The sequence below is a fragment of the Mycteria americana genome, chromosome 3, assembly GCF_035582795.1.
Source record: "Mycteria americana isolate JAX WOST 10 ecotype Jacksonville Zoo and Gardens chromosome 3, USCA_MyAme_1.0, whole genome shotgun sequence".
Lineage (NCBI taxonomy): Eukaryota > Metazoa > Chordata > Aves > Ciconiiformes > Ciconiidae > Mycteria > Mycteria americana.
This window is the reverse complement of record NC_134367.1, coordinates 98,963,842-98,988,406: the sequence shown is the minus strand read 5'-3', so window position 1 is coordinate 98,988,406 and position 24,565 is coordinate 98,963,842. Positions and strand designations below refer to the sequence as shown.

At 38.3% G+C, this 24,565-nt stretch overlaps 1 protein-coding gene across 1 annotated transcript in view; it reads left to right on the top strand.

The window, feature by feature from the left end:
- The window catches only part of PRKCE (protein kinase C epsilon), a 302,234-nt gene that overhangs the window by 91,260 nt on the left and 186,409 nt on the right, over nucleotides 1–24,565 (top strand). The window contains exon 2 of the mRNA XM_075496258.1: nucleotides 11,805–11,868. Within this exon, the coding sequence (XP_075352373.1) occupies nucleotides 11,805–11,868 (64 nt within the window). The remainder of the gene's footprint in view (nucleotides 1–11,804; nucleotides 11,869–24,565) is intronic.

Below are 24,565 nucleotides of genomic sequence, written 5' to 3'. Positions count from 1 at the left end.
TTTTCTTTTAACAAAGTGTTTTGTAGCTGACATCCGAGGAGTCTTAGAGTTGCTCTGGGTTTGTTATGGCTAAAGCTGCAGAGGAAGTCCAAATGAATCACAGATAATTGTAGTCCTCGGGATAGCCATTTTGTTAACAGAATTAACTTCATTAATCTTTCTAATCTGATAATTAAACAGAGGGTAAAACATCATCAGAGCAAGATAAAAACTATGTTTAAAAAAAAAAACCCCAACACTATTAAATGGTATCTAAAGATCTCATTGCAGTACTTTCTAAAGGCAAAAAAAAAATAGAACCAAAGAGAGAATGTTCCAATGATGTTTTCTTCTAGAAATAAAAAAGCTGGTTCCTCTGGCAATTTTTTAGAAATGCACATAAGATAGCATTGGCGGCTACATTTTCTGTCAAATATTTGAGGGTTTTTTTGCCAGTTCTGCATATTTGTTCAAGACACCTAAAAAAAAAAAAGTATATGTTTTAGCGCTATTTTCGAATTTACTTTTTTCAGGGATTGAATGAATGAACCAATCTAATTTGAGTAGCTTTGTGTGATTAAAACTGCCACATTTACTGGCAAAATGTTTATCTGATACAAGGTTTTCAGAAATGACCTTTTCCTTTAGGAAATGAGAATGATCTTGCTATTTTGATATCGGATTGAGACTTGAAAAGTGCATCCAGTTCCCAGTTATAGACACCCTTACTTAAAAGCCCACTGTGGAAAGGGTGGTGGACGGGGAAGTCGGGGGGCTCAGAGGGGTCGATGCAGATACAGCATCATCTTGCGTGTGCTCTGTGTTTGTGCTCGGAATGGCAAAGGTCTAATATCCGCACGGCAGCCGATTTCTGTAAACACTGCTTGCAGTGGTGTGTGTCGTGTAGTGTGAAGGCGGAATGAAGTCCTTCATTCTCAACCAAACAAACATTTAAAAACATACTGTTTTTAAAAAAGCAAAGATACTTTTGCAAGTAACTTGTGTTTTATTTTCTTAATACTGTTTTCTTCTTTCTTCTTTCAAATTCCTTTAAAACTGAACTTTCAGTACAACTTGAACAAAGTCTCTGAATTGATGCAATTCTTGGCAGGCTGTAAGTAGGAGAGTTATTTCCAGGAAGGATACTTTTGTTTAAATACTTGATGCCAATTCTGTTTTACTATTGTGGTTTGTATATCATTCAATGTTTGTTTATTGTAATGTCAGTGTTTGTTGTAGAGCACCTCAGGTTGCAGATACGTATGTGAAAGGACATACAGAATATTTGTGTAGAACATACTTTTTCCTTCCATCTTCGTAACCCAGCAGAAGAATGTTTATTTGTAATTTTTGAAGCCTGTCTAGTCACGCTTTCATCTTGGTGCTTGCTGAAGAATTATTTTTTTTTAAACTAGGAAATAAATATTTTTTTTGTGGTATTTTTTGCAACCTCCTCCCCTTTCTATAACCAAATTTAGAGAATTCTATAAGGGGACTACTCCTTTCTTGCTTCTATTTCCAGTTTCTTTCATAAAAAATAAAGGGGTATTTGAATGGGAAAGTAGGAGACACATTTTTTAAAAAGTGCGTTAAAGTTACTAAAAATGATCAATTACAAGGATATTTAAACAGAGAGATCTTATTTTAAAAAATGATGAGCTTGCAGTTCCCTGGATGAATAATAAAACCTCTTAAGTTACCATGTTTTTGGTGTCTTGATTTAAAAACTGTTCTAACTTTTTTGTTACTTTTAAAAAGCTTAGCCCTTATGTTAGGAAAAAAATGGTCTTTCAACATAGCAGGACAGCTGAAGTAGTGATGAGAAGCATTCTAAGATTTAAGAATGAGATGAAAAGTAGTAGTATGGCTCTGTTTCCAAAATAAAATGTATCATTTTTAGAGTAAATCTAGCATAGTTTTGTTCTTGAAATATTATTTCACTTCCTCTTGTTTGCTTGTGACAACTTCATGTCACTTCTGAGCCGTATATATATTTTTTGGCTCTGTACGTTCTCATGATTGTCTCTCTTCCCAAGATACTTTGTTCTTCTCATTCACTTGTGGTTTTTAATTGAAGATATTTGGGTCTTTGTATTATGTTATTGCATCAGCTTTCTTAAGTTCTGCCTACCTGGAGTAGTGTTCTTTGTTTCTTACATGGTGGTGGCAGTCCGTAGAGCTGCTGCTCTTTGGCACTACCTCAGAGCAGCTTGGCCATCCTGATAGTTAGAGTTCAGCCCTATGACGTTCTTCTTTGGCCTTAGGTGCCAAGGCACGACTTGAGACAAAAACTGAAGTCAGTGACTGCACTATATGTTTAAAGGTCTCTGTGGTGTTCAGCTGTGCTTGGACAGCTTGATTATTGGCCGAAATTTCATGAAGGGTACACTTCAGTTAACTGTGAAGAAAAAGAGGGATTTTGTTGTGTTAAAAGACCAGTTTTGCACAGAAAGAGCTTGGGTGCTGGAGAATTTTCAGGTGAGTCTTGATAGCTTCTAGAGATGTTTCCTCAAATAAGATATTGTTCATTTTCTGGAAATTTGGGGGACAGAGCTTAGTAATTTATAGCCAGTTGCTGAGATCAAAGACTTTTCTGGGCACACCTCCAGGGCTATCTTAATTGTGTATTCTGTAGTTTCAGCCACTTTAGTTGGGGGGTGCAGGGGGAGGGAATCTCATTTGTATCTAAATTCAAATTGGCAAAAGAGACGAGTAAGATTTACCATTCGGAGTTTTTCTTCTCTCTGCTGATGAACTCTGGTTTGCAGCTGATGCTGGTGTCAAACATCAACAAACTACTTAAAAGTTCCAGCGAGTGTCATCGAAGTACAGTTTGTCCATTTGCAGCATATTGAATCAAGCTGTTTCCTTCCTAATGGAGGTTTAATTTTTACCGTGAATACAAATGGGAGAACATTTAATGTGGTTGCCTGTCAGATAAGAAAGGCCTTTCTCCTTTCTTCCCAGGGAGCTGAACTGAACTCAAACTCATAAACAGTAGTTGTTGTTTTAATTTTTTTTTAAATTGGAACGGAACCTCTGCTTAGATGCAAGTTTTGCTGCTAACTGGAACAAAGCCAGTACGGCTTTACTTACAGCTCAACCTGAACTAGAACTAAACCAAAGTGGATTCAGTTCCCTGCTGCTTTCTTTTAACTGGCCAGCTGATGATTGTAAGTCCAGTAGGACCTCTCTTGAAAGCTACTGAAAAGTGTTGCACAGTAGTGTTTGAAAGACTGAACATTGAAGCTCTTGTGGGAAGGGTCTGAGATCAGTGCTGAACTGTCTGCCCAGTTTGTGCTGATGTTTTTTGTAAGGTATATTTATTTTCTAATAGTTGGTCTGGGAAGCTCTTCCCTCGGAGGCAGCCGAGAGCTTTACTCAAACCAGAGTGTCATTGATGTTTCTAGCTTTTGTTTTAAAATACAGTTGGTTAATAGGCAAGTTCTAGAACCTTTCTTTTTTACCGAGGACTAGAATAGGATTAACAGGTGAAAAACTGAAGGGCAGCTTCACATCATCTAAATATCACAATTTCCTAGCAGTTATTTATATCCTGCCTTTGGAGATTATTTTACCTTATTTAGGAAGGATTTGAATTTATGCCACCTCAGTCTTGGATCTCCCAGCTGTTAATCTCCCTGATTTTTGAGGTCTAAAAATCAGCACAGCTATTTCCTTTATTCTTGGTACAGTAATGTAATGTGGATATTTCCTACTATACACTGTCTTGAGTTTCCCAGAGCATACCTGGCAGGAGAACAGTGCAAGAAAGGAGCGTTTTGACCATAAAGAAAAGAAAAAGAGCATATGCTTTACAGGAAACAGGTAGTGTTGCTTTGATATTTTAATCTGTAAGACTTCACACAGTAAGTCTTAAGGGAAGTAAGATGAAACGGAAATTACTTAAGGAAATAAGGAAAAAATGTATGCAGTGCACCAAAACTGTTGTATATGACCAGGAAAAGTACCAGCCAATCCTAAGGTCCTCTAGTTATCCATGTACTTACTGTTATACAGATAACTATTTCATGATGATTGTCCAAAGTGTTGCAAAGGCATCTATTCGGAAGAAATATTATTGCAGTTTGGGAGAAACTCCAAATATCTGTGCAGTTAAATCATCACATTTGGGTGATTCCTGAAACTCAACAAATGTGCCAACTAGGAGTTTGGCTTATGTGTATGAGCAAGTGGTCATCTGAAATTGTACTGCAGTAAAATAATTTGACAGCATTTATCAGTTTCTAACATGTATTCACTGGCTAACCATGATGGGCTTGCAGTCCTGATTCTCTATTCAACGTTTTATTTCTAGGTGTATAGGTAACCCCCTCCCTTGTGGTTGCAATTCTGTAGCATGACATTAAAAAATGTCCATAAGCCAAGACAATAAATGTGTTTTAAATATTTTGTGACAGCTAATTATTTCCCTACGGTTTGGATAGTACCACTGCACTAGTGCATTAAAGAATAGATTTTGAAAAGCTTTGTGATGAAATTACAGGTCAGATCTTACCACATGATGCAATTCCTTTATTCTTAAATCAAATAACCATCTGCTTGGGAAAGTGATTGTGCTCTGAAGAGTTTCTTTTCTTGCTTGAAATCCATTTAGCAGATGTTTCAAGTGAATGGCTTTATGCAGACTTTCGTGTTGTAGGGGGTTTTACTGTCCTTTCACTCAAGAAGTCTAGTTGAGCGTTGTTCAGCCAAACCCAGCTCTTAGGCGTTGTACTTCACGTTATCTCTGGGCTTGTGTAGGTTCTTTGTACTTTATTTTCATTACTGTTACTAAAATAATGCAACCTCCATTTCTAGTGTGGTTACAGTTATTGTACAGTGAAAATGTGCTACGTAACTTTGGCTTATTCCCCTGCCTTCATAAGACTTACTAATGGAAGATATTTACATCATCAGAATAACTGTACTGGGTTTAAATAAACCAACAAAGCAGCACACACATGTGCCTGAAACACTCATACTGGTAGGAGTCTCCATTGACCTGTTCATGTGCAGAATGTCCTGAATGGTTAGTCTAGGCAGCCTTGTCCCTTAAGGTTATTGACTTATTTTTCCACTCATGAAGAAATTTCTCTCTGACTGATTTATTTCCCTCTCTCATGAATTCTGATTGTCGGTGTTTAGAAGCCGTAACCAGTTTGGGCATGTAACTGTTAAACACCTTAATAAAATAGTTAATACCTTGTGCCATACATACTGTCACCACCTGAAGCTTTCAAGAAAGTGAAGATAAGCTCTTCCTCCCTTTGGATCAGGGAGTCAGAAACCTGGTTTCATGCAGTGACCCTTCTGTGGTCATGCTGCTTGATGCCTTTGCAGCTGTTTGTACTGCTCTGCTGTCTTGTTGCATGTAAATATAGCCATCTGTCCAAGTTCACTTTCTGGACTCTACCAGAAAATGAACCATGAACCCCTAGTCCAAGTACAGTGGTCCATAAAAGTTGTTCTTCCTTGTGTGACACTGAGTACGTGGCTTCTGAGCGTGGACATGTGCGTGCTTGTACACAAACGCACGTGCATTTGTGTGTTGCCATGCATTCAAAAATGTTCCTCCATTGGTGCCTGGGAGGCCTTAGGTACAGTAGATCGTGGAAGATCAAAGTCGTATCATGTGTGATTCGGGACACTGCAATTGAATATTGGTATATGCTATATTAAGTAATGGAAGGATTCTTGTTTTAGAATTGATTTTTGAATACTGTGGTTATTTCAGCTGAATCTTATTTTTCCCTGGCTGCTTCTGTTCTGTATTATGTGTCTGGCACTGGAAAGTGTTTGATCTTTTCTGTAGGTCATGCAAGATGTTTGATGTCTTTTTGTTGACTTTTGAGTATGAGTAAATAAATGATAGAATCCCCTGTGGCCAAAATTTCTTAACTTTTATGTATATCGTTGTGGTCAATTACAATGCGACAAGCTGTGTTATATTTCTCTGTAATTATAATAATCAAATATGTAACATTAATAATGAAAGGCAGATTTGTGAACTTTGTGGCAGTGCACTGGCTCTGAAAAGAACCTGATTGCTTTGGCCAGAAGAGCAAGAGGCTGTGGGGGAAAAAAATCATGGAGGCAAACAGAGATTCTAGGGGAGTTTTCTCAACATGCTTTCTAGGTAATTTCTTTAAAAGTCAAGTTTACCTCATGTAATTAATGATGTAACGTGAAATCTGTTAATTTTCAGATAATTTTATTAAATAAAATCTTCTCAGCTATTTTGCTGACCTTACAGAACCTATTGCAAAGCTATCCATTTTAGGTGAGCTTGCTAGGGATTCAGGCATGAATGCTGGGGGAAGTTTGCAAATTCAGTCTTACCTCTACTTGTTGTTTTGGTCAAGTGTTTGCTTCTGTTCCAATAGTGATGATGTTTTTGAAAGTTTTTAAATTACTTGGTCTGTAGTAATTTTGACTATATTGAAAAGTGTCACTATTAATGTTTTATTTTCTATTAAATAAGTTAAAATAGGTACTCTATTAGCTATTCAAATTGAAGCAGAAAAATCTTTTGGTTAAAGAACAAAAGACCAGCACAGACTCTTTCTCCAGTCATTCTCTATTAGATTACAACCGTCCTTTCTTATGCATTTTCATGGAAATAATATTTTCTCAAAATTGGAGAAGTAAATGCCCCTCAAAACAGCAGATGTAAGCCCCCCAGCCTTTGCAGATATCAGTTCTTTAAGCACACAATCCCTTCCCTCCTCCTTTCAGCGAAGTTGTGTTTTCAAAGAGAAACTTTCTGTTGTGCTATGCTCAGTAACGGTTAATACATACTGATTTCTCAAGTCCTACATGTCTCAAATAACCATCTGCAGTGGCAGATCATGTGCTTGGAGGTTTATGCTTTAAGCTATCCAAATATCAGATAATCCTAGAACATCACAACAAGAGGTGCAAAGCAGGTTTTATGATTTAATTCTTTCTGTTGCTTATACAGTCCATTTAGGTTTATACTGTTGCCAAAATCCTAAACAGCTTTGTGGTCGAAGGGTTTTTGCTGCGTTTCACATACTGTCTAGCTAACGAACATCAGAGGAAAGCTTACTCAACCTTTGTGTGGTTAGGAAGTTCAGTTATGGAAAATGCATTTGTCTAGTCATTGTTTATTTCAGATCTGAGATTTATGTCTGATTATCCTTAAATTTCTCTCAAGAGACAAGTTGGCATTTGAGTACGGTACACCTAATCTTAGGTGACATTCTTGTGTTGGAACATAGGTGGCTGATAGGCTCTGTTATTATGATCAAATGAAAACCTATGGTAATGGGGCACTGAGCCACTGAAGATAGCGGTTTATCACTTGTTTACAACAGGTCTCAGTTTGCTCCATAGGGTGTGCAAAATGGTCCAGTGGGCAATCTGGGCCTCCAGAGACCACAGTTCAGTTCTTGTTTAACTGTAGACTACTTTTACGACTTTCTGGCAAGTCATTTAGTCTAGTTTGTACCTTTGGGAGTATCTCATTTTACAGATGGGGAACTGTCTCAGAAGGGTGTTGAAAATAAAATCCATTAATGACTGTGAAACTATATAAATGCCTTCAATATGCTGAAACTTGGCCATGGTTTCAACATGGGTTTTTTCCTCTGAAAGTATGTCTGGTTTTATGGATTGTTGCCTTTTGTTCCCTGAAACAGGCTACTAATACACTTTATTCATGCCTGGAGTTTTTCAAGATCTGTGCTGTTTTCCAGCAACCATTGGACTAATCTCAATACATTGCCACATAAGGATTATTTTAGTGATATAGAAGTTGTTTGAAGTACCTTTACAATTAATTTTGCTTGCACGTACTAAAACTCTGTATTTTAACAAAAGTCACAGCAATAGCATGGGACAGTAACAGGATAAAACACTTTGGTGATCAAACATTTTGCTCAATGATAGTTGTTACATCTTTCGTTGCGTGTGGAGAATGTGGTGTGTACGCGCGGGGCATATATTTTGCCATGTGTCTTGCTACAGCAAAGCTGCTCTCGTGTCAACTCCTCTGTCCCATCCCTAGTTTGCATCTTGCCGTGTTCCCTGCTGTCCTTTTGAACAGTCATGTCTTTTTAGATATCTTCTCATAGCGTCTCTCTGCATGTATAAATGCTTGACTGCATTCAGAGAGGAGTATTTGTAGTCAAAGGGAAGGGTCAGAATCAGAACTGCCGTGATCAGACTATTTCTGTTGCATTCAAGGATGTGTGTTATATTCAGCTGAATTTGGCCAGTCATTCTGTTTCTGGTTACATATGTCTAAGGGCATTTCACATGTGATAACTTTCCGGGCATTTGGTGAAAAATTCATGGAAACTTTAGATTGTGCTGTACGTATCTTTTGTTACTTATTTATAAAATTACATCCCATAGTCTCCACCTTTTTCTAAGTGTAGTTTAATGTGCAGATTGAAGAAAAGGCATGTAGCTTATATCCTAGTAATGTGACTGTTTTGGAGGTATTTATACCACTATGTTTCTAGGCATTAAGTTAGAAATGCTTTATGCAAAATGAGAATCAGTGCTTTTCATTCCATACTTGCTTTGATATGTAAAATACCTGAGATTAAAAGAAGGATTCCTATCAGTTTAGGGGATTCTGCTTTTTTGGGGGTATTCTTTTTATGTGTAAGGTCAGCTGAGCTGCTGGCTTCTGGCAAAAGTACTAATTCATGTGACTGATGAGACTGTCAGCATAGGTACTTGCTGAAACGAAATGTGGGTATTTTATAAATCTAAAATTAAGAATATGCCCATTTTATTCTCATTGGTATTAGAACATTTTAAGACTGAAATGTACTTTCTTTGCAAAAGAGACTCCCTTTTAGAAATACTTCGTTCTGCTTAGAGCATCAGCAAAATTTCTGAATCAAAATCAGTAAGCAGCATTGCTAATAAGTTGTATATGAAAACAGTCCACTTGATGGGTAATGGAAACTTGGGTTCAGTGCTCCAGTCTTTTTCCTGAGTTGCTTCCAATGCTGTATGTACTTAAATGGGCAGAACAGAGATTTTGTGATGGTGGTCACCAACTCCTCCAAGATGCCTGATTCTTCTGCAGGGATGGTGGTGGAGTTTTGTGTGTGTCTGTGCACACTGGGATTTGAACTGCATAAAGTATTTTCCTGAAATCTTAACCAAACAGTGTATAGTGCTGACACAAACAGAGCATTAGGCATGCCTGTCTTTAATACAGCCATCTGTTGAGTGCTATAGCAGTTTTTCAAAAGCCTCCCTCAGCACAGACATCAAAGTCTACTCATGCACCTGTGCCTCTGATCTTCTAATTTTTTTTTTTGTTTAAAAACTGCAAAGGGAGAGGAGCAATATTTCAAGATCAGTAGTTTTATTTAAAAACAAACAAACAAAAACCCCCAAAACTCCCCCACAAAACTCATGCTGCCAGTTCAGAAATTGTTAAAAATGTCTTTACTTAATATTCAACACTTTATTTATGGAAAAACACTCAACCACGCTTTCATTTTCCTCTCCTCTGAGTAACCCCTGGCCTTGCTAACACCTATTTCCTGCCTCGTCTATTTACAATACAGCTGCTGAGATCATTTTCTTGATCCGTTGGTCCAATGACATCAGCCGGACCTGTGAACTCCTCTACCAGCTGGCTCTTCAATGGCACAGAAGCGCTTTTATGGGAAGCTGGTTCATGGAGGGAGGACCTTGTGTCACCCTGATGTATTCAGCAGCTGTGGCCCAAAAGAGTGAAACAGCAGAGGTGCCCCTCTTGTAAAGGTCCTCTCAGGTGATGAGAGAAACCTGGAGACAAAAACGGTGGCCCCGTGGAGCTGCCCGCGGAATGCAGATGGGCAAAGCCTGGCATAGCCCATATGTTTCGGCATTTCCTTCCTTTCCTCATTTACTTGCTACTTTACAGATTGGTCTCCCAAGTTTTAGTGTGAATTGGTGATCTCCTGATTATCATCTTATTCTGGCCTAGTGCCACACCCTGATGTCACTCGTGACTTAGGAGGCAGCTCAGTATCGTCCAGAGAGCTGACATCGGCGAAGCAAGGCCCACCTTCCCCTGTTGCGGCAGGGCAGCCTGGCACGGGAGGAGGAGGAGGGCCGCGGGGGGGTGGGAGGGGAGGTGGTCTGTTCCCAGCCACAAGCCCCGCGTGCAGTTGCCTCGGTGTAGCAGAGGCGTCAGGAAAGTTCTGGGGTTTCTGCCCTTGGAGAGCAGGGCTTGGCTGGACGCCGGTGGTGAGGCACGCTCCCTTCTTTTCACCCTGCGTCCGTTTGGTCTGGCACCAACAAGGACCCGTAGTCCTGCCGCTTTTTCACTTGGGGGAAGAAGGTGGTTTTTGGGGCACATCTCCTCCTTTTCCCGTTTTCTCACCTGCCCCGTGTACCCTGGTTTGGTACACGGCAGGCCTGATCTCATCACGTCCTGTGTGGGTGTCGGGGCCCAGGGGGCACCAACAGGCCCCAATGTCCCTGCCCAGCCCCTGGGCCTCCCCCCACCCTGCCCACAGCCCAGCACAGTGTCAGCCCCTGGGGTCGTCAGCCTCTGCTCCAGCAACGCCACAGCGGGGCTGGTCTCCAGCTCCCCACAGTCCTGCCCTGCCCTGCCCTGCCCGGCCATGGGCCCTGCCGAGCCGGGCCTACCTGCGGGCCCACATCCCAGCCTGGGCCTGGGCCTGGCCTGCCCCCATCCCCAGGGAGGTGCCTAATGCCCAGGGCTGGGGCTGCCCTGGTGCCTCCCCGACTACCTGCTCCTGGCTGGAGCGATGGGACACAGGACAGGCCCTGGCAGACAAGGCCCTTTGAGGCACCCTGGCAGCAGACGTGCAATTTTATGTGTGCTTTACTTACTAAAATAGAATGAAAATTCAGTATTAATGTACGCCACATCCATTCACTCAGTCTCTGAAATTATGTGACAACTGCTATGTGACAGGACGAGCTATCGATTATGTAGTGTTTTAGTTAGAGTTTAATTTTTGAGAGATGGGTGGCTGCAAAAATTGTCTGTGATGTGTGGGGCACCATTAAGATACTCAAATCCAGTAGTATTTAGAGTTCCTGATGAAATGTGGGGTAAAATACAGGAGGATTTGTAATGAGCGCTTCATTGCGGTGCCTAAACATACAGGAGCTTATTCCTATAGCCCATGAAATCTTGAAGTACAGCAGCATAATACTGAGCACCTCTGTTTCACGCTGAGTGAAAGTGATCTCCGCGAGAGCAAAGACTCCTTAAAATCTACCAGAATGGTGCAGAAATAAACAGATTTTGTATTTCAGAAAAAGAGGATAAAGCATGTATTTCTTTCTCCCAGTGGGCATACAAAGGGAGTATTATAAATGTGTGTTAACTGGCTGTACGAGCCGTATGTCTTCATTTCCCCTGTTCTGTGACCAGAGCTGATCTGTCTCACTGGGATCTGAATTGGTCACAGTGTTGCTTTTCACATTTGCATAGCTGGGCTTAGTATAAATTACAGTAAAAAAGTTATTCGATACTACCACTTTTTAACTTTCTCCCTTGTCTCCTTGGAAATAGTGGTGCAAATGTATGGCAAAACAGTGCTGTAAATATTTGATTTGTAAAATTCACTGTGTTCAAGCTTTCCAAATGCTAAGCACACACACACTTCTTTTTTACTTCAGTGAAGGTGCAGGGTCCTCAACACCTCTTTGCAAAAGGAGGCTCTGTTGGTAGTGAACTGTACACCTGCCTATGTATCCTGCCTACACCTTGGCTTCACGAGTTTTGGAAACTTTTTGTTTCCTGCGTGTGCAGTCACTTGCTTTGGGAGCCATTCTAAGTTTTCTTCTAATTCTCTTCTTGATTGCAGATTGACTTGGAGCCAGAAGGGAGAGTGTATGTCATCATAGACCTTTCAGGATCGTCAGGTGAAGGTAGGGACTTTCAATATTTTATCTTATTCTTTCATGAATGCAATCTTCCAAGGGCCTCTGCAATGGAAGTATTAGAGGAGGTGCTGTGCCAATATCCTCTTAAATCTATATAAGCTCAAGTTAAAGTGAACACATTTTGAAGTATCTGCCTGTGAGTTAATGAGCAGTTGCAGTTCACCTTACTCTGTTAATCACTGATGGCAACAATACCAGCTAAAAGGACAGTAATGAAATGAAAGTAGTTTAGTGGTATTAATTTCCAGAAGAAACTTCCAAATTCTTATTTTTGGAACAATGCTAACCATTATGTAGCTAGAAATGATAAGATGTCAAAGGTGAGGGGGGAGAGTTTATTTGCTTTTTAAATTATTCTAATATTTGGTATTTTTCCACTAAACGTTTTCTTTTTCAAGTACAGTAATGACCAAAACATTGTAATGATAAGAGGTGTTTTCATTTTTATGACACAGCAGTTACATGTTGGGAAAAAAACCAAAGAAAGATGGAAGAGAAATATTTATTCAATTCTCAAGATTCTTTCTGCTGTTAAGTGGGAACAGAATCAGGTGGTATATGGTGGGAATAAGAGAATTTATGAAGAAGCAGATCTGTGTATCTTAGTCATGCTCGCAATGACAGCCTGACCTGCTGAAATGGCCTAGATGGTTGGTTTGGGTTTGATTATTTTAAATGATGTCTGCTGATCAGCTTTCCCCAGTAGCTCATAGAGCTCAGCTGAACAAGGTTATTGTTGGTTCACAGTACATAAAGAAGATTCACATAAACCCTAACAGGAGCTGAAACAGAAAACGAAATTATTTTGGCTGGCACAGTTGAGAAACAGTGGAAGAACGTGTTTGTATTTCTGTTCTTTGTAATGAATTGCTGTGCTCTGACCTATTACTAATAGTAGCTTGCAAAAACAAGTATTGCTCTAAATCCTGAATTTTAAAAACAAAGCAAACTATTATTTAAACTTCATCTTATAGCCACAGTTTGTAGCTATATAAGATGGTCTGCATTTTTTTCTTCCTGCATATTGAAGAAAATACCAGTTTAGTAGTAGTTTCCACATATCTTGCTAATTGGCATGCCAATGATGGAACTAAAATGTGGTTAAAGGCATTGGTGTGGTTCTGTCATAGGGCTGGGAGATGTTCTTCCAACCTTCCAGTGATAGTTAATTGATACTCAGACAAGCATAGTGTTACTATTCCATCGCAGGATGCATTCAGGTGTGTCAGACTGTCAAAGAGCAGGATGAATGGTGTTATGTTGTTCTTCAAAAGTTCTTTCAAACTCTCTAACCTTTTATACAGGAAAAGAAAAAATGGCTATGGTAATGTCTCCCGTATTATGTGGTGCATTACTCTTTGACACTTGAAAGGTGCTTGGAAAGAAATTTGCAGAACTAGAATTTGTGTCGCTACATTAGCGTTGAAGGGGAGCACTCAAATGGAAACAGGCCTCTGAGGGAAAACAGCTTATGAAATGCTGTCTTATAGGAAGCCCCTGGGAAGACCAAGAGGCTTTAGTTAAGGTGAATTTGGTAGAACCCTGGAGAAGTTGGTGTGCTTACAAAATGCAATAGAACTTGTATAGTTTTAAATCTTTCCCATACAATTAAATAACCGTGGAAAAGTGTTGTGTAGAAGTATTGCAAAATTCTCTAGGAAAGTTACAGTTTTCCTCACAAGGGAAATTGGACTAGGTTTGTACAACAGTTCGTAATTTGTTTTTATTGTGTTTTGTTAGTGATCTTATGAAATCCTATTTTTAGAGTGCTTCATTAGTGCTGAGGCCTAGCTAATTTTGGATGAGCCTCCTCTCACTTCAGCTGTCTTTAGGAAGCACCTAGTTTAACATAACAACTGTATGCATCCTTCTGTAGTGAACAGAAACTCTTAACCCACACAGAAAGTAACTTATTCTACATGTTTCAAAAATGCCTATTTAATTTGATCTATGTATATATACATATATAAATATGTATGTAAATAGACTACATCTGATATGTATTTTATGCATTTCAATGGGGCAGTTCGCTGTAGTTGATCTGTATTCATTGACTATGACAGGAACGTAAGATTAAGGTTAGACTAAATGCGTGACTTTTGAGTGGCTAGGGTTGGTTGAGGTGATTGCTACTCTTGATCTAATTTGTTAACCAGGATCTTGTTTTTTGAAGATTTCAACTTCATTATGAATAACAACAGAGTACATAGCATTCTTTTCATGCTGCGCAAATGGGTATCACTATTTCACCTCAGATTCTGGAGGGGAAAAAATTGGCAATTTATGAAAATAAAAACACCTGTAGCAACAATTTTAACTGGAGGAAGCAATCAGGTTGCGTATTTCTCAGTTAGAAATATTTAAAAAAAAAAATAGGCAATAAAAAAATCTCGGCCATTGAGATGTAGTATATACTTGCCAACCAGTATTGTCTGTGTACTGAAAATTGGACTTGTTTCTTCTATATGATACATGCAGGTTTCTAATTATCAGCAATCAATAATGTAACTTCAGTTATTTGGCACTTCTAAAAGATTTTTAAGATAGACATCCCAACTCTGTTTTGGTATAATTGACTTAAGATTAGTTGAATCCATTCGTATGGGCAGAGAGCTTTGTCCTCTATTAAATTGCCTCCAAGAGGCTAAAGTCCTAATTTTGCAAGTGACCCCTTATATGAATAAATTGCTATGTAAATTGAAAGTTTACATATGAAATCCTAAATGGTGGGTAAAGAAGAGCCATTCTCATTAGCAGTATGTTCTCAATAGTTTTAGTAAGCTTTCATATAATATTGACATAAGATGTTGTTAACCATATACCTCTTAAAATTCAATTGTCCCTTAGTCCCAGCTGCCAGATTGCTTATCCCTCTGCACTATTTGCTCTTGCATGGCAAAACAATGAAAACAGTTCATTGTTATAAACTGACTTCCTCAACAAAAGTACAGCGTTTCTCTTCCTCCCTCCCCCTCCTCTAAACTGAATCATTCATGGACTTTGATCACTTGTGTGGCTTAGGTGTACAGAACAGATGGAAATATGGCAGATTACAAAGGGAGGTAAAGAGTACTTCTGCCTCACGGTATCACATTGAGACAGACTTAAATATCAATATCAGCATCTGACAGGTATTTTTACGTGGAACTGTAGGAAGAAGCGTTAAGTTGCTGGCTTTGTTACTTGCAATTTTTCTCCCATTCTAAAGACAAGCTACAAATCCATGGGAGAGCTGTGCCAGCTTCTCTGCCATTTCCTATATTGTGAAATTTCCTTCAGAAGCCGCCTGAAGGAGAAGCTCAACTTCTCCAGCAGCAACAGTGCACTTGTGAGGGGGCAGCCTGGAAAGCCCAAGACTTTAGACTGCTCTCCACTGGATATCTGGTGGCACTGCCAACTCTCACAGTGGATTGTTCAAATCTCAAGGTATTTGGATTTGTTCTGAAAACATAATTTTCTAGAACTTGCTCCTATTCAATTCTAGTCTTTGAAGCAGAAGAAGGTTGGAAAACACAAATGCTAAAGCCTGAGAAGTGGCAAGCAAACTACATAAAAAGCCCTTAGAACAACAAACGCAACAGGAACGTTTTTATCATCATCTTTTTTACACTAATCCTATTTTGGAGCCCGCTTATAGCTTCTGAATGTTTGTTCTGCACTGAGGGGGAGGGTGAGTAACTCCTTATTTTAGCAATCTTTTGTAAATTCTGTAGTAGGAACTGGCTGGCCCACAAACTGAAAAGAAAATGCTAAATGAACTGTTTGTCACGCAGAAGGTGATGTTATCAAAAGTTAGGATTTAAATTTTTCTGCTAAAATTTGAACACCCCCATATTGTGCTTTCAAAACCAGTCCTGCAAAATACTTTAGCTGGCTTTTGCTAATGGGGACGTAGGAAGAGGGAGAGAAAACAGCTCTTAAAATACATTTTTTAAATTCTCCATTTTAAACTATGTAACCAGTATTTCCCTAACACCTGTGATTCAGGTCTTTACACTTTCAATGCCAAAATTGATCTGCAGGGTTATTTACCTTCTATAGATTTATTTTATTTAGAATGGCTCTGTGCATTCAGAGTAAACATGCACTTGTGTTTCCCATGAATGGAAACAGCTGTGTCAGTGGAAGCTTCCCAAATGTAGATACACACTAAGGTATCCATTCACAGGCTAAAATAACTGCAACAGTTAACCAGTTAAGTTCTATTTATAAAAATACTTGTGTTAATTTTAATACTTTTATTGGCTTTTTAAAGTGTTGACAAATAATAACTGCCCACTCAGAACTTTAAGGGATATTTTAAAAACAAATCCCTTTGGTCAAACAAAAAAATGGAGCTTCTATGGACCTGACACAGCATCCGTTAGTATTAGCTGGAATTTTTTGGTTAAGTTCATTGAGCCATGTGTTGTGCCGTATGCAGGCACATAGGATCTTTAAGAAGATTTTGGGAGATTGCTTTTGGGAGATCAGTTCAAAATATGGGTGGTTGTTGTGACTCTGCCAGAATATTTTGTCAGATTTGCAAAGCATGTAATCAGTCAATTCTGCTATTAACCAAATATCTGGTGATTCCACTTTATATATGCACTTGTAAGAAAAACAAGGTTTATAGTAGACCGGTGTTTGTAAGAAGTAATTAGGTTGGCAAAGGTCTATCATATTTATTCTCTGTTACTTCACAAACTGGATCTAAGAGATTGCATGGGTTTTTAGTCGTGTATCTTCAACTTCTGCCAGAGCTATGGAGAAAGGTGTGTCTGTTTATCAGTCTTCGGATGAGCAGGAGACTGTATAAGACATGCTGTCTTACTCATTTCTTCAGTGTCTTACTCATTTCTTCAGTGCTGCTTGTTGTCTGAGGTCATATGGATTTTCTATATTAATTCAGTGGTGTTGTAGCATATGCATTATTTCTAGGCTGAAGTGCACTCATTGACTGTTTTATTGACATGCTTTGGGGGCATTTTTTGATCTATTTTAGTTCTTATAGAATTTTGTGAGTGAAGCTTTTTGAATGATTTCAGAAATATTTAAGAGCTCCAGTGTAGCTGATCAATATCCAAATGCAGGCTGAAAGTTTAAAACATAACTAATATGACAACACAATGATTCAATTTATAAACTGGAATAACAGATGGCCATCAAGTGGGTAAGAGAGGTAAATTGCCTCAGGAATGATTAAAAACATTTTCAACAAAGTCAGTTTTATATAGACTGAAAGACAGATGCTGCTGTATTTAAAAGCTTGTGACCTCCTTGCTGCATTTGTCATTGTAGATATCTTCTTTTTTTGGAATTATTGGTTTATGTGTGACACAAATGTATACAGTTACTTATGGTAGCTTTCTACCAGCTTAGAAATTAAGTTACCATTTGCAATATGTCAGTATTGAATCAACTGTAGAATGACTTCAGAACGACCTTGACATGTTAGGGGTTTTTTTAACTGTATTTATTATAGGTAACATGTAATAAAAATTTAAGAACTATTCAAAACTCTTTTTCTGTGTACTATGTCTAATCAATTGTAATGATTATTTATCATTGTTAGATGTCCCAATTTGCATTATGCAATTGTCTTTCTATATAATTACAGATTCCCCATTTCAGAGCAGGCAGTTGAATTGCAGTAAAACACCACAGCCCATGCTGGAGGTGGTAGGCACTGCAGAAGGCAGCCTGTTGGAAGTTCTTGGTTATGTCTACGAGTTATGTAGTTACAAAATATTACATCTTCTAATATATTAATCTTCAGATTAATCTGCTTGTAAGATACTAAAGTTTCACAGGATGAAGAACTTGAGGTGATGTTTAACAGTAAAGCCTGTTAGCTGAAGTTATGGCAGTATTTCGTGAACGCAAAACATTATGTTTAGGTTGATTATTTGGCCTTTTGCATTGAAATGTCCAACAAAGAAGTCCTTAGACTTCTGACTAGGTCAGGTTATATATTTAACATTTAAGTCAAAATGTATGAGTTTAGAAGAGGTTTCCCAGTTCTTGTTAGCTCATTTACTTGAAGGCTCTCAGTTTTGCAAATACAATTTTTGCTGATTGGTGTACGTCCCTGCTTATTGCAGGGGGGATTGGACTAGATGACCTTTAAAGGTCCCTTCCAACCCAGACTATTCTGTGATTCTGTTATGGCAGAAGTTCTGCAGGAAATAGTATCGGTAGAAGCAGGGTATGCTTCTTAATGCCATTTTTGTGTCTCATACTTGGTAAATCTATAACATAGATACAGTGTGTTAATTAGAATATCCACAGGATTTGTTCCAGGCATCTGACTTTGGTAGAATCAATACAGTAAGAAAAATTGTATTTCTATTCCATGTTGTAGCATCCTTTTGCAAAGATCTGTTAGTTTTCAACTCATGGGGTATTTTCTACTATCTCTACAATTCCTAATATATCCATTTGTCAGAGCTTTTGTTCCTTAGACTATTTTGTAGTTGTCATCATCGTCATTAATTATGCTTCTTATGCTCTAAGGGCCCAGAAAATGAGATCTGGTTGTGCTAGGCACTGTCTGAACAGAGAACAGCAGAAGGTGCTTACCCAGAAATATCAAAGTCTAAATGACGTGCATCCAGGAGCTAGTCTTTTTGCTTGGTTGTTTCAGGAATTTGCCTTAGGGAAGAGTGGTGGTTTCTTTTACTAATGTCTTCTATTGCGAATAGAACTTCGACAGGTTGCGTTTTGGGGGGCTTTTATTATCTCTGTTGCCATTTTGGGACGTTTGTAGTGCTGTTCAAAGATTCATCAGGCAGACCATGAAATAATTTCTGGTAGCCCTCACCTGCTGATCTTAGGGTGTTGAACAGGCTGTGAAAGAATGCTTGTGTTTGTTTAGAATTTCTAGTATATGACTAGGTAGATAAACCTCAGCTGAATATTATTGCAGTAGGTGGAGAGCAGCTCACCTCTTTTTAGAAATTTCTCAGGTTTTTTTAGGAGGTACAAATTGTTCTTTATTCCCACTGATACATCTCTTCCATCAGGATGTAACTAGCCCACCTTTGCTGCTACTCCTGGCAGTAGCATCTCTCTCTAAAAGAAAGTTTCAAGTTGGTAACCAGCTTTTCATTGCAAATAATTGCATTTTAAGATTTTAACACAGGAGTCAACTTTCTTTATTGTATTAGTTTTTTGTTTGTGCTGGTTTAACCACTTGTTTTCAAAGGCTACCTCTTTTCTAGATTGTGGTTTTTTTGTTCTTTTTATTTTTAAATGAGAATGGATGGAGTGCATTATTGTATGATAAACAGTGCACTTATGGTAAACACATGGAAAAGAAGAATCACAGAGTCCCTTAATAGCTTCACTGCAGAGACCTTCTTATGTCTTACTTTGCAACACAAAATTTGATTGAGCATTCAACACACACACATCCTTACCTTCCTCTGTATTTTAATGTCTGAGAGGAAGCTGATGTGTTGGAAGTGGCTTAGGAAAAGCCATATAGAGCCTGGGGAGAGGCAAAGGTGGAGTGAGAGTGCACTGCCCTCAGGGTGGACCTCAACAAGACTCAGCAGCTTCTCCGGAGCTGTAGGTGGAGTGGAAAGGATCCACACGAATGGATCTGTTGTGGCATTGGGGCAGGCAATCTTCCAGGGATAAAATGTAATGTATCTGTGAAGTGAGGATGCTGCTCGATGCCTAGGAAGCTGTTCACTAAGACTCAGCAAGCCACATAAACATTATATTTTTAGACTCAAGACTGGGGCTTTTTCTGAGTGTTAAAGTAATCTGAAACAATCTGAACAGGACAGTGCTGAACTGGCAGTGCTAACTGGATGGTTTCTGTCTTCAATCACTTGACTCAGGTAGGTTTACGAGTTACAGCTCTTTCACAAATGCATCTCCCCCTGAAAGTTCCCAGGAATATTGTGTGCTCAGGAAGATAGGGTTTGAAGTGTCCATATTGTATTCCTTTGCTCCCTTCCCAATGTAAAGCAGGATCTCCAATCGGAGAAACCAGGCAGACATTTGTTGCTCTGCTCTCTTCAGTCTCAGTAAGGAGGGCTCTGCTTCTTCTAAAGGCCTAATCTCACGTTTTCATTCATAGTTTGGATGGAGGTAGGACGCTACACTAGCTTTTCAGTTTTCATTCTGTAGGCTCCCTTGCTTTAACAGAACAACAGCAAGCAGTAGCATGTGAGCCAACTTCAAATGTAACCAGAATCTTTGTTTTCAAAACTCATTATGCAGTGTATCAACTGAGAACCTATTTCCTGTGAAGCTTTGGTCTGATGTAGGTAGGGTTTGGGGGATTATTTTTTCTCCATTCAATTTTTCATTTCTTCAGCACCAGAAGATCAGCACTCATTCAAACCACAAGTGAGGAAAAAGGGTAAAATCAAAGAAATAAAAGAAGCTTAAACTGATTTGCAAAGTTTTCTCTTTCTGCTATGTCTTCATTTTCTCCTCTTAGGAGGGATAATTCAAAACTATTACTAATATGTCTTTTCTCTTGGGTCTTATTTGGTTTAATCTTAAAATACCTCTGTGCTGAAGTGTGGATGCTTATTACAAAAATGAAATTTTTTTTCTAGGTTTCTTTCTTTCTCTTCCTGGAACTATTAATCTATTTTATGACTGTGTTTACAAGTGGAAGAAATCTTTGCCCATCCAGATCTCGAGTTTCTAGTTTGTTTATTTAAAAACAAACAAACAAAAAACAAACCCCCCCCAAGCATTGCATTTATACTAATATGGAAACTTGAAGGTTATGATGCTCAGCCAGACAACTTTTTCATATCTCAAATTAACAACTTCAAATAAATGGGTTTTTTTCTTGTTTTCTCAAATCTGTTAGAATAAGTTAATGTCAGTAGATATCTGTAATTCATCTGACTCTGGTGCATATTTACTTGTTGGTCTGGCAGGTGATATGTTTCTCCTGAGACAAAATTTCACCTGTTGATAGCATGGCATCTGAAAGCAGATGCCTGTGTGGTGTTACCCGAATTACAATAACTGGAAAGCCTGAGAGGAGGAGCTGTGAAATAATAGTGTGACAGTCCACACTAAGTTCCTGCTCTTGCAAGTTGACGCTGACTTCAGTAATGGCACAGGCATTTGCTTGGGAAAATGAACCTTGCAGGCTAACTGTTCAAACCCAAAATTCTTTTTAAAGGTATCAGTGCAAACACAAATCAGTACTTGGTGACAATTTAGTCTGTTGGTGCATGATCCTTTTAAACTGCACTGCTCAGTGAAGAGGTTCCCCAGAGGGTGCTTATGTAATTTTGACTTTGTGTGGCAAATGCCTTCATAACAAACATCGCTCCGCGGATTTATAGCCATCCCTTGGATTGTATCCAGTTAGCTGATGGAACATGTGGTAAGCATTGTGTGTTTGTAATAAGCCCTTACTGTATAAAGCTGGCTCAAGCTTTTCAGGCAAAGATCGATGACCTTTTCTTGGCAGGCTTCTAGCTGTTTGCCAAAACAAGTGCTTCGCAGGGAGCAAGACACTGGTAGAAGATTTGGTTTAAAGGCGCCTTTGTATTGTACTGTAAGAGTTTGTACTTGTTTAAGGAAAATTGCATTAGACTGAAATAGAAGAGTAATGAAACTCATATACATACCATGTTCCAAACTGCTGTCCCGCTCTTCTCCATTTATGTAGTAAAAGCTCCGATTTCCATATGTTGGCTTTTTTCCTAACAAAATTGTGCAAGGCTTTTGGAATAGGCATATTTAATTTTGCCACTGCGTATGCCTAGTGTGTTTTTTGAAGAAAACTGGAGAAAAATAGCAAAATAAAAACTATAGTGGTGTTCTCATACATAAGTGAAACACGAACTAGTAATAAGATTTGAAATAAAATACATTTTTGGAAATCTGCATATGGCTAGCTATTTCATAATGTAGGACACAACACCAATTAATCCAATGCTCATTGTATAGCATGATATGATGTGAAAAATACAGATAATGTTATGGTTTTTATATATGTGTTTTGTTGTACTTCATAAAATACATAACTATACTCTGTTATGATCTGTTAGTGTTTTGCTCGACACTTTTGTTGTTGCAGTAGTGTGCTCTGAATCAATCTATTCCCTCTTCACCCTTAGTCTCCCTAACAATAGTCAAGTCTGTTTATTGTTAGTATCATTGAGGAAAAAAGTCTTGATATAGTCTATTTTGATTAATTGATTAGGGCATGAATAGATGAGGTAATAAATACATTAAAGACAGGTCTAGCCATGTTCCTGGCCATTCCGTGTACCGGTGAGGTTCTGAAAACTTTGGGAGTGTTAATGTCTTTTCTAAACATCATTAACCAAATATTTACTGCCTTCAACATAGCCTGAAAATCTACTTCTGTTTTTTGAGTTCTACAGTAGTGTAAACAGCTGGAATCTCAAAAACTATGTATTTTTTGAGCATAGTCTTGAAAGGTTAAAATAAATACTTTAGTACACATGGAAACAGAAGTCAGTTTAGGGAAGTTTGTTCTTAGTACAGGCTCAAAATCTGCACATGGTTGCGTATTTATTTCATGAATGCATTGAAAATAAGCATAAAAGTGTTGTAATATATTAAATAGAGGTAAATAATTTTTAATGTTTAAAAGCTATTTAAAAGAATCAATCATTTAACTGAAAAGTACCATCGTTATTTCTTAGGTAAAAGCCTGAATTTCAAACTCTTAGACTTTTTAAAAATAATAAGCAGATGTTCTAAAAAGACAGTCCCATTACCTGTGCTTGTCTGCCACAGGATCTTAAATAATTTCAGTCTTTTGCACTTCTCATTTAGGAAGAGTGAACAATATTAAAAGCCTGTGGTGTATAATATGGAGTTTCAGTAAAGATAAAGCATTTGAGAAAAGTTAATACATTACATATTCTGTAAATCAGCAAAATTTATACTTGCTGTTACTTTTGTTTTTAGGTAATGCTTACGCAGTACAGTGAGTGTCCCAAAAATTAGAGATTAAAATTAGAGTAATAAAGAGCAGTACCCATGGGAAGCCTTTGTCTGTAGTGAACGTGGCCATCATTAAGAGGGACTCTTGGACTCTCTTTTACTACTGGACATTTGGTACTGTTAAATACGTGTGTTTCTTTATGCCTCTCAGTGGTAAGCCACTTATTCTGGAGAATAAGCCATTCTTCTGGTAAGCACTTCTGGAGAATAAAGCAAACTATAATCTCAGTATTTCACAAGTCAGTATTACTAGCTCAAGTAAATACATATCTAAAAATATTTTACTGCAGAGCAGGTAAAAAGAGCTGCATACAAAAGGGCAGTAGTTCTGTCAGTCAGAAGCTTTGTTGGCAAGTTTTGCAGATTACACTTGCATAGTCAGAAACCTTTTTCTTATTTTTATAACAGCAGCTGTGCTCATAATTTGGTAGACCTTCAGTCTGTTATAGATCTTTAAGGCATAATGTTAACTAAATCTGTGGATTTTGCAATGCCAAAGTAGAATGAATGCATTGGAACTTCATTATCCCAAACTATAATAGTGTGGGTTTGTGTTTTGGTTTTTTTTCTTTAAAGATTTTGCTCATCATAACACGTTCTTGGAAATGCCTCTGCAAAGACATCTGCAGTGTCAATACTGTATTAATTCTTGTGGTATTCTCAGAATGCAGTATGGTTTGTGAGACTTGCTAATGTTGCTTCTCCTTCCACCAGCCCTCTCGCCCCTGCCTCACCTTCATTCGGATACAATTTGGGTCAAAGAATAGAAATACTCTGGTAAACTGTTGTGTGTAGTAGGAGTTACCTCTAAAATAATGAGGTAGAGCAGTTCATTTTCTGTAGGTACCTTTATCTGTCCTTCAGAATTTATTCTTTCCTTTTCTCCGCTAGAGCCTTTTCATGGATGCTTACCTGTGGGGGAAAAATTGTTTTGCTGCTATAAAAGGCAGTCTCTGGACATAAAAATGACTGAGTAGAGCATGTGTGTATTACTTGCAAGTTAGAGTTTTTAACAGGAAACTTCAAAGAAAGCAAGATGCAAGTCTGAAAAGGAAGATCAAGCCCTTTCATCATTTCTCTGGATTTTCAGAAGGTCTATACTAAGGAAGGTATTGCAAGCTGAGATAGATACTCTGATTTAAACACTGCCTAGTCCTTTGTCTTTTTTTCACGCTATGACTTTTAGTTTGCTTTCATTATTTCTGCCATATTTCTTTAATGTGTTCTTCCAAAAAAGTGAGTTATGTGTGATATCAGGAATAATGTAAACTATAGATTTTAATCTGCAGTAGCAGCTTTAACAAACAACTGCCTGATATGTTGGACTTTCAGGTATTGCATGCAGTATAGATCCTTGATTTCTCTTATGCTAAGACTGGGGTATATTTCTCAGAAATTATATTTCTGTAACACACACTAAACTTAACCGTTAATAAATAGTGAAGCAATATCAGAATTTGGGGCAAAATACTCAACCTGAATAAATCTGAGGAGTTTTAATAACTGCAGTTTGTACCAGCGGGCTCCTTCCTCCAAGACAGAACAGATAGAAAATCTCATTTATATTACAGTGTTGTAAAGGAACACTGAGAAATACGCCCTTTCTACTTACTTCTCTGTTTATAATTCCCAGATCAGTACCAGGAAACTGGATCTTTCCAGTTAATTCCTAAACATGTGCTTTTCTTCTTTATTAGACTCTGTGTTTTCAAAAGATCTTCAATGTACTATTTTT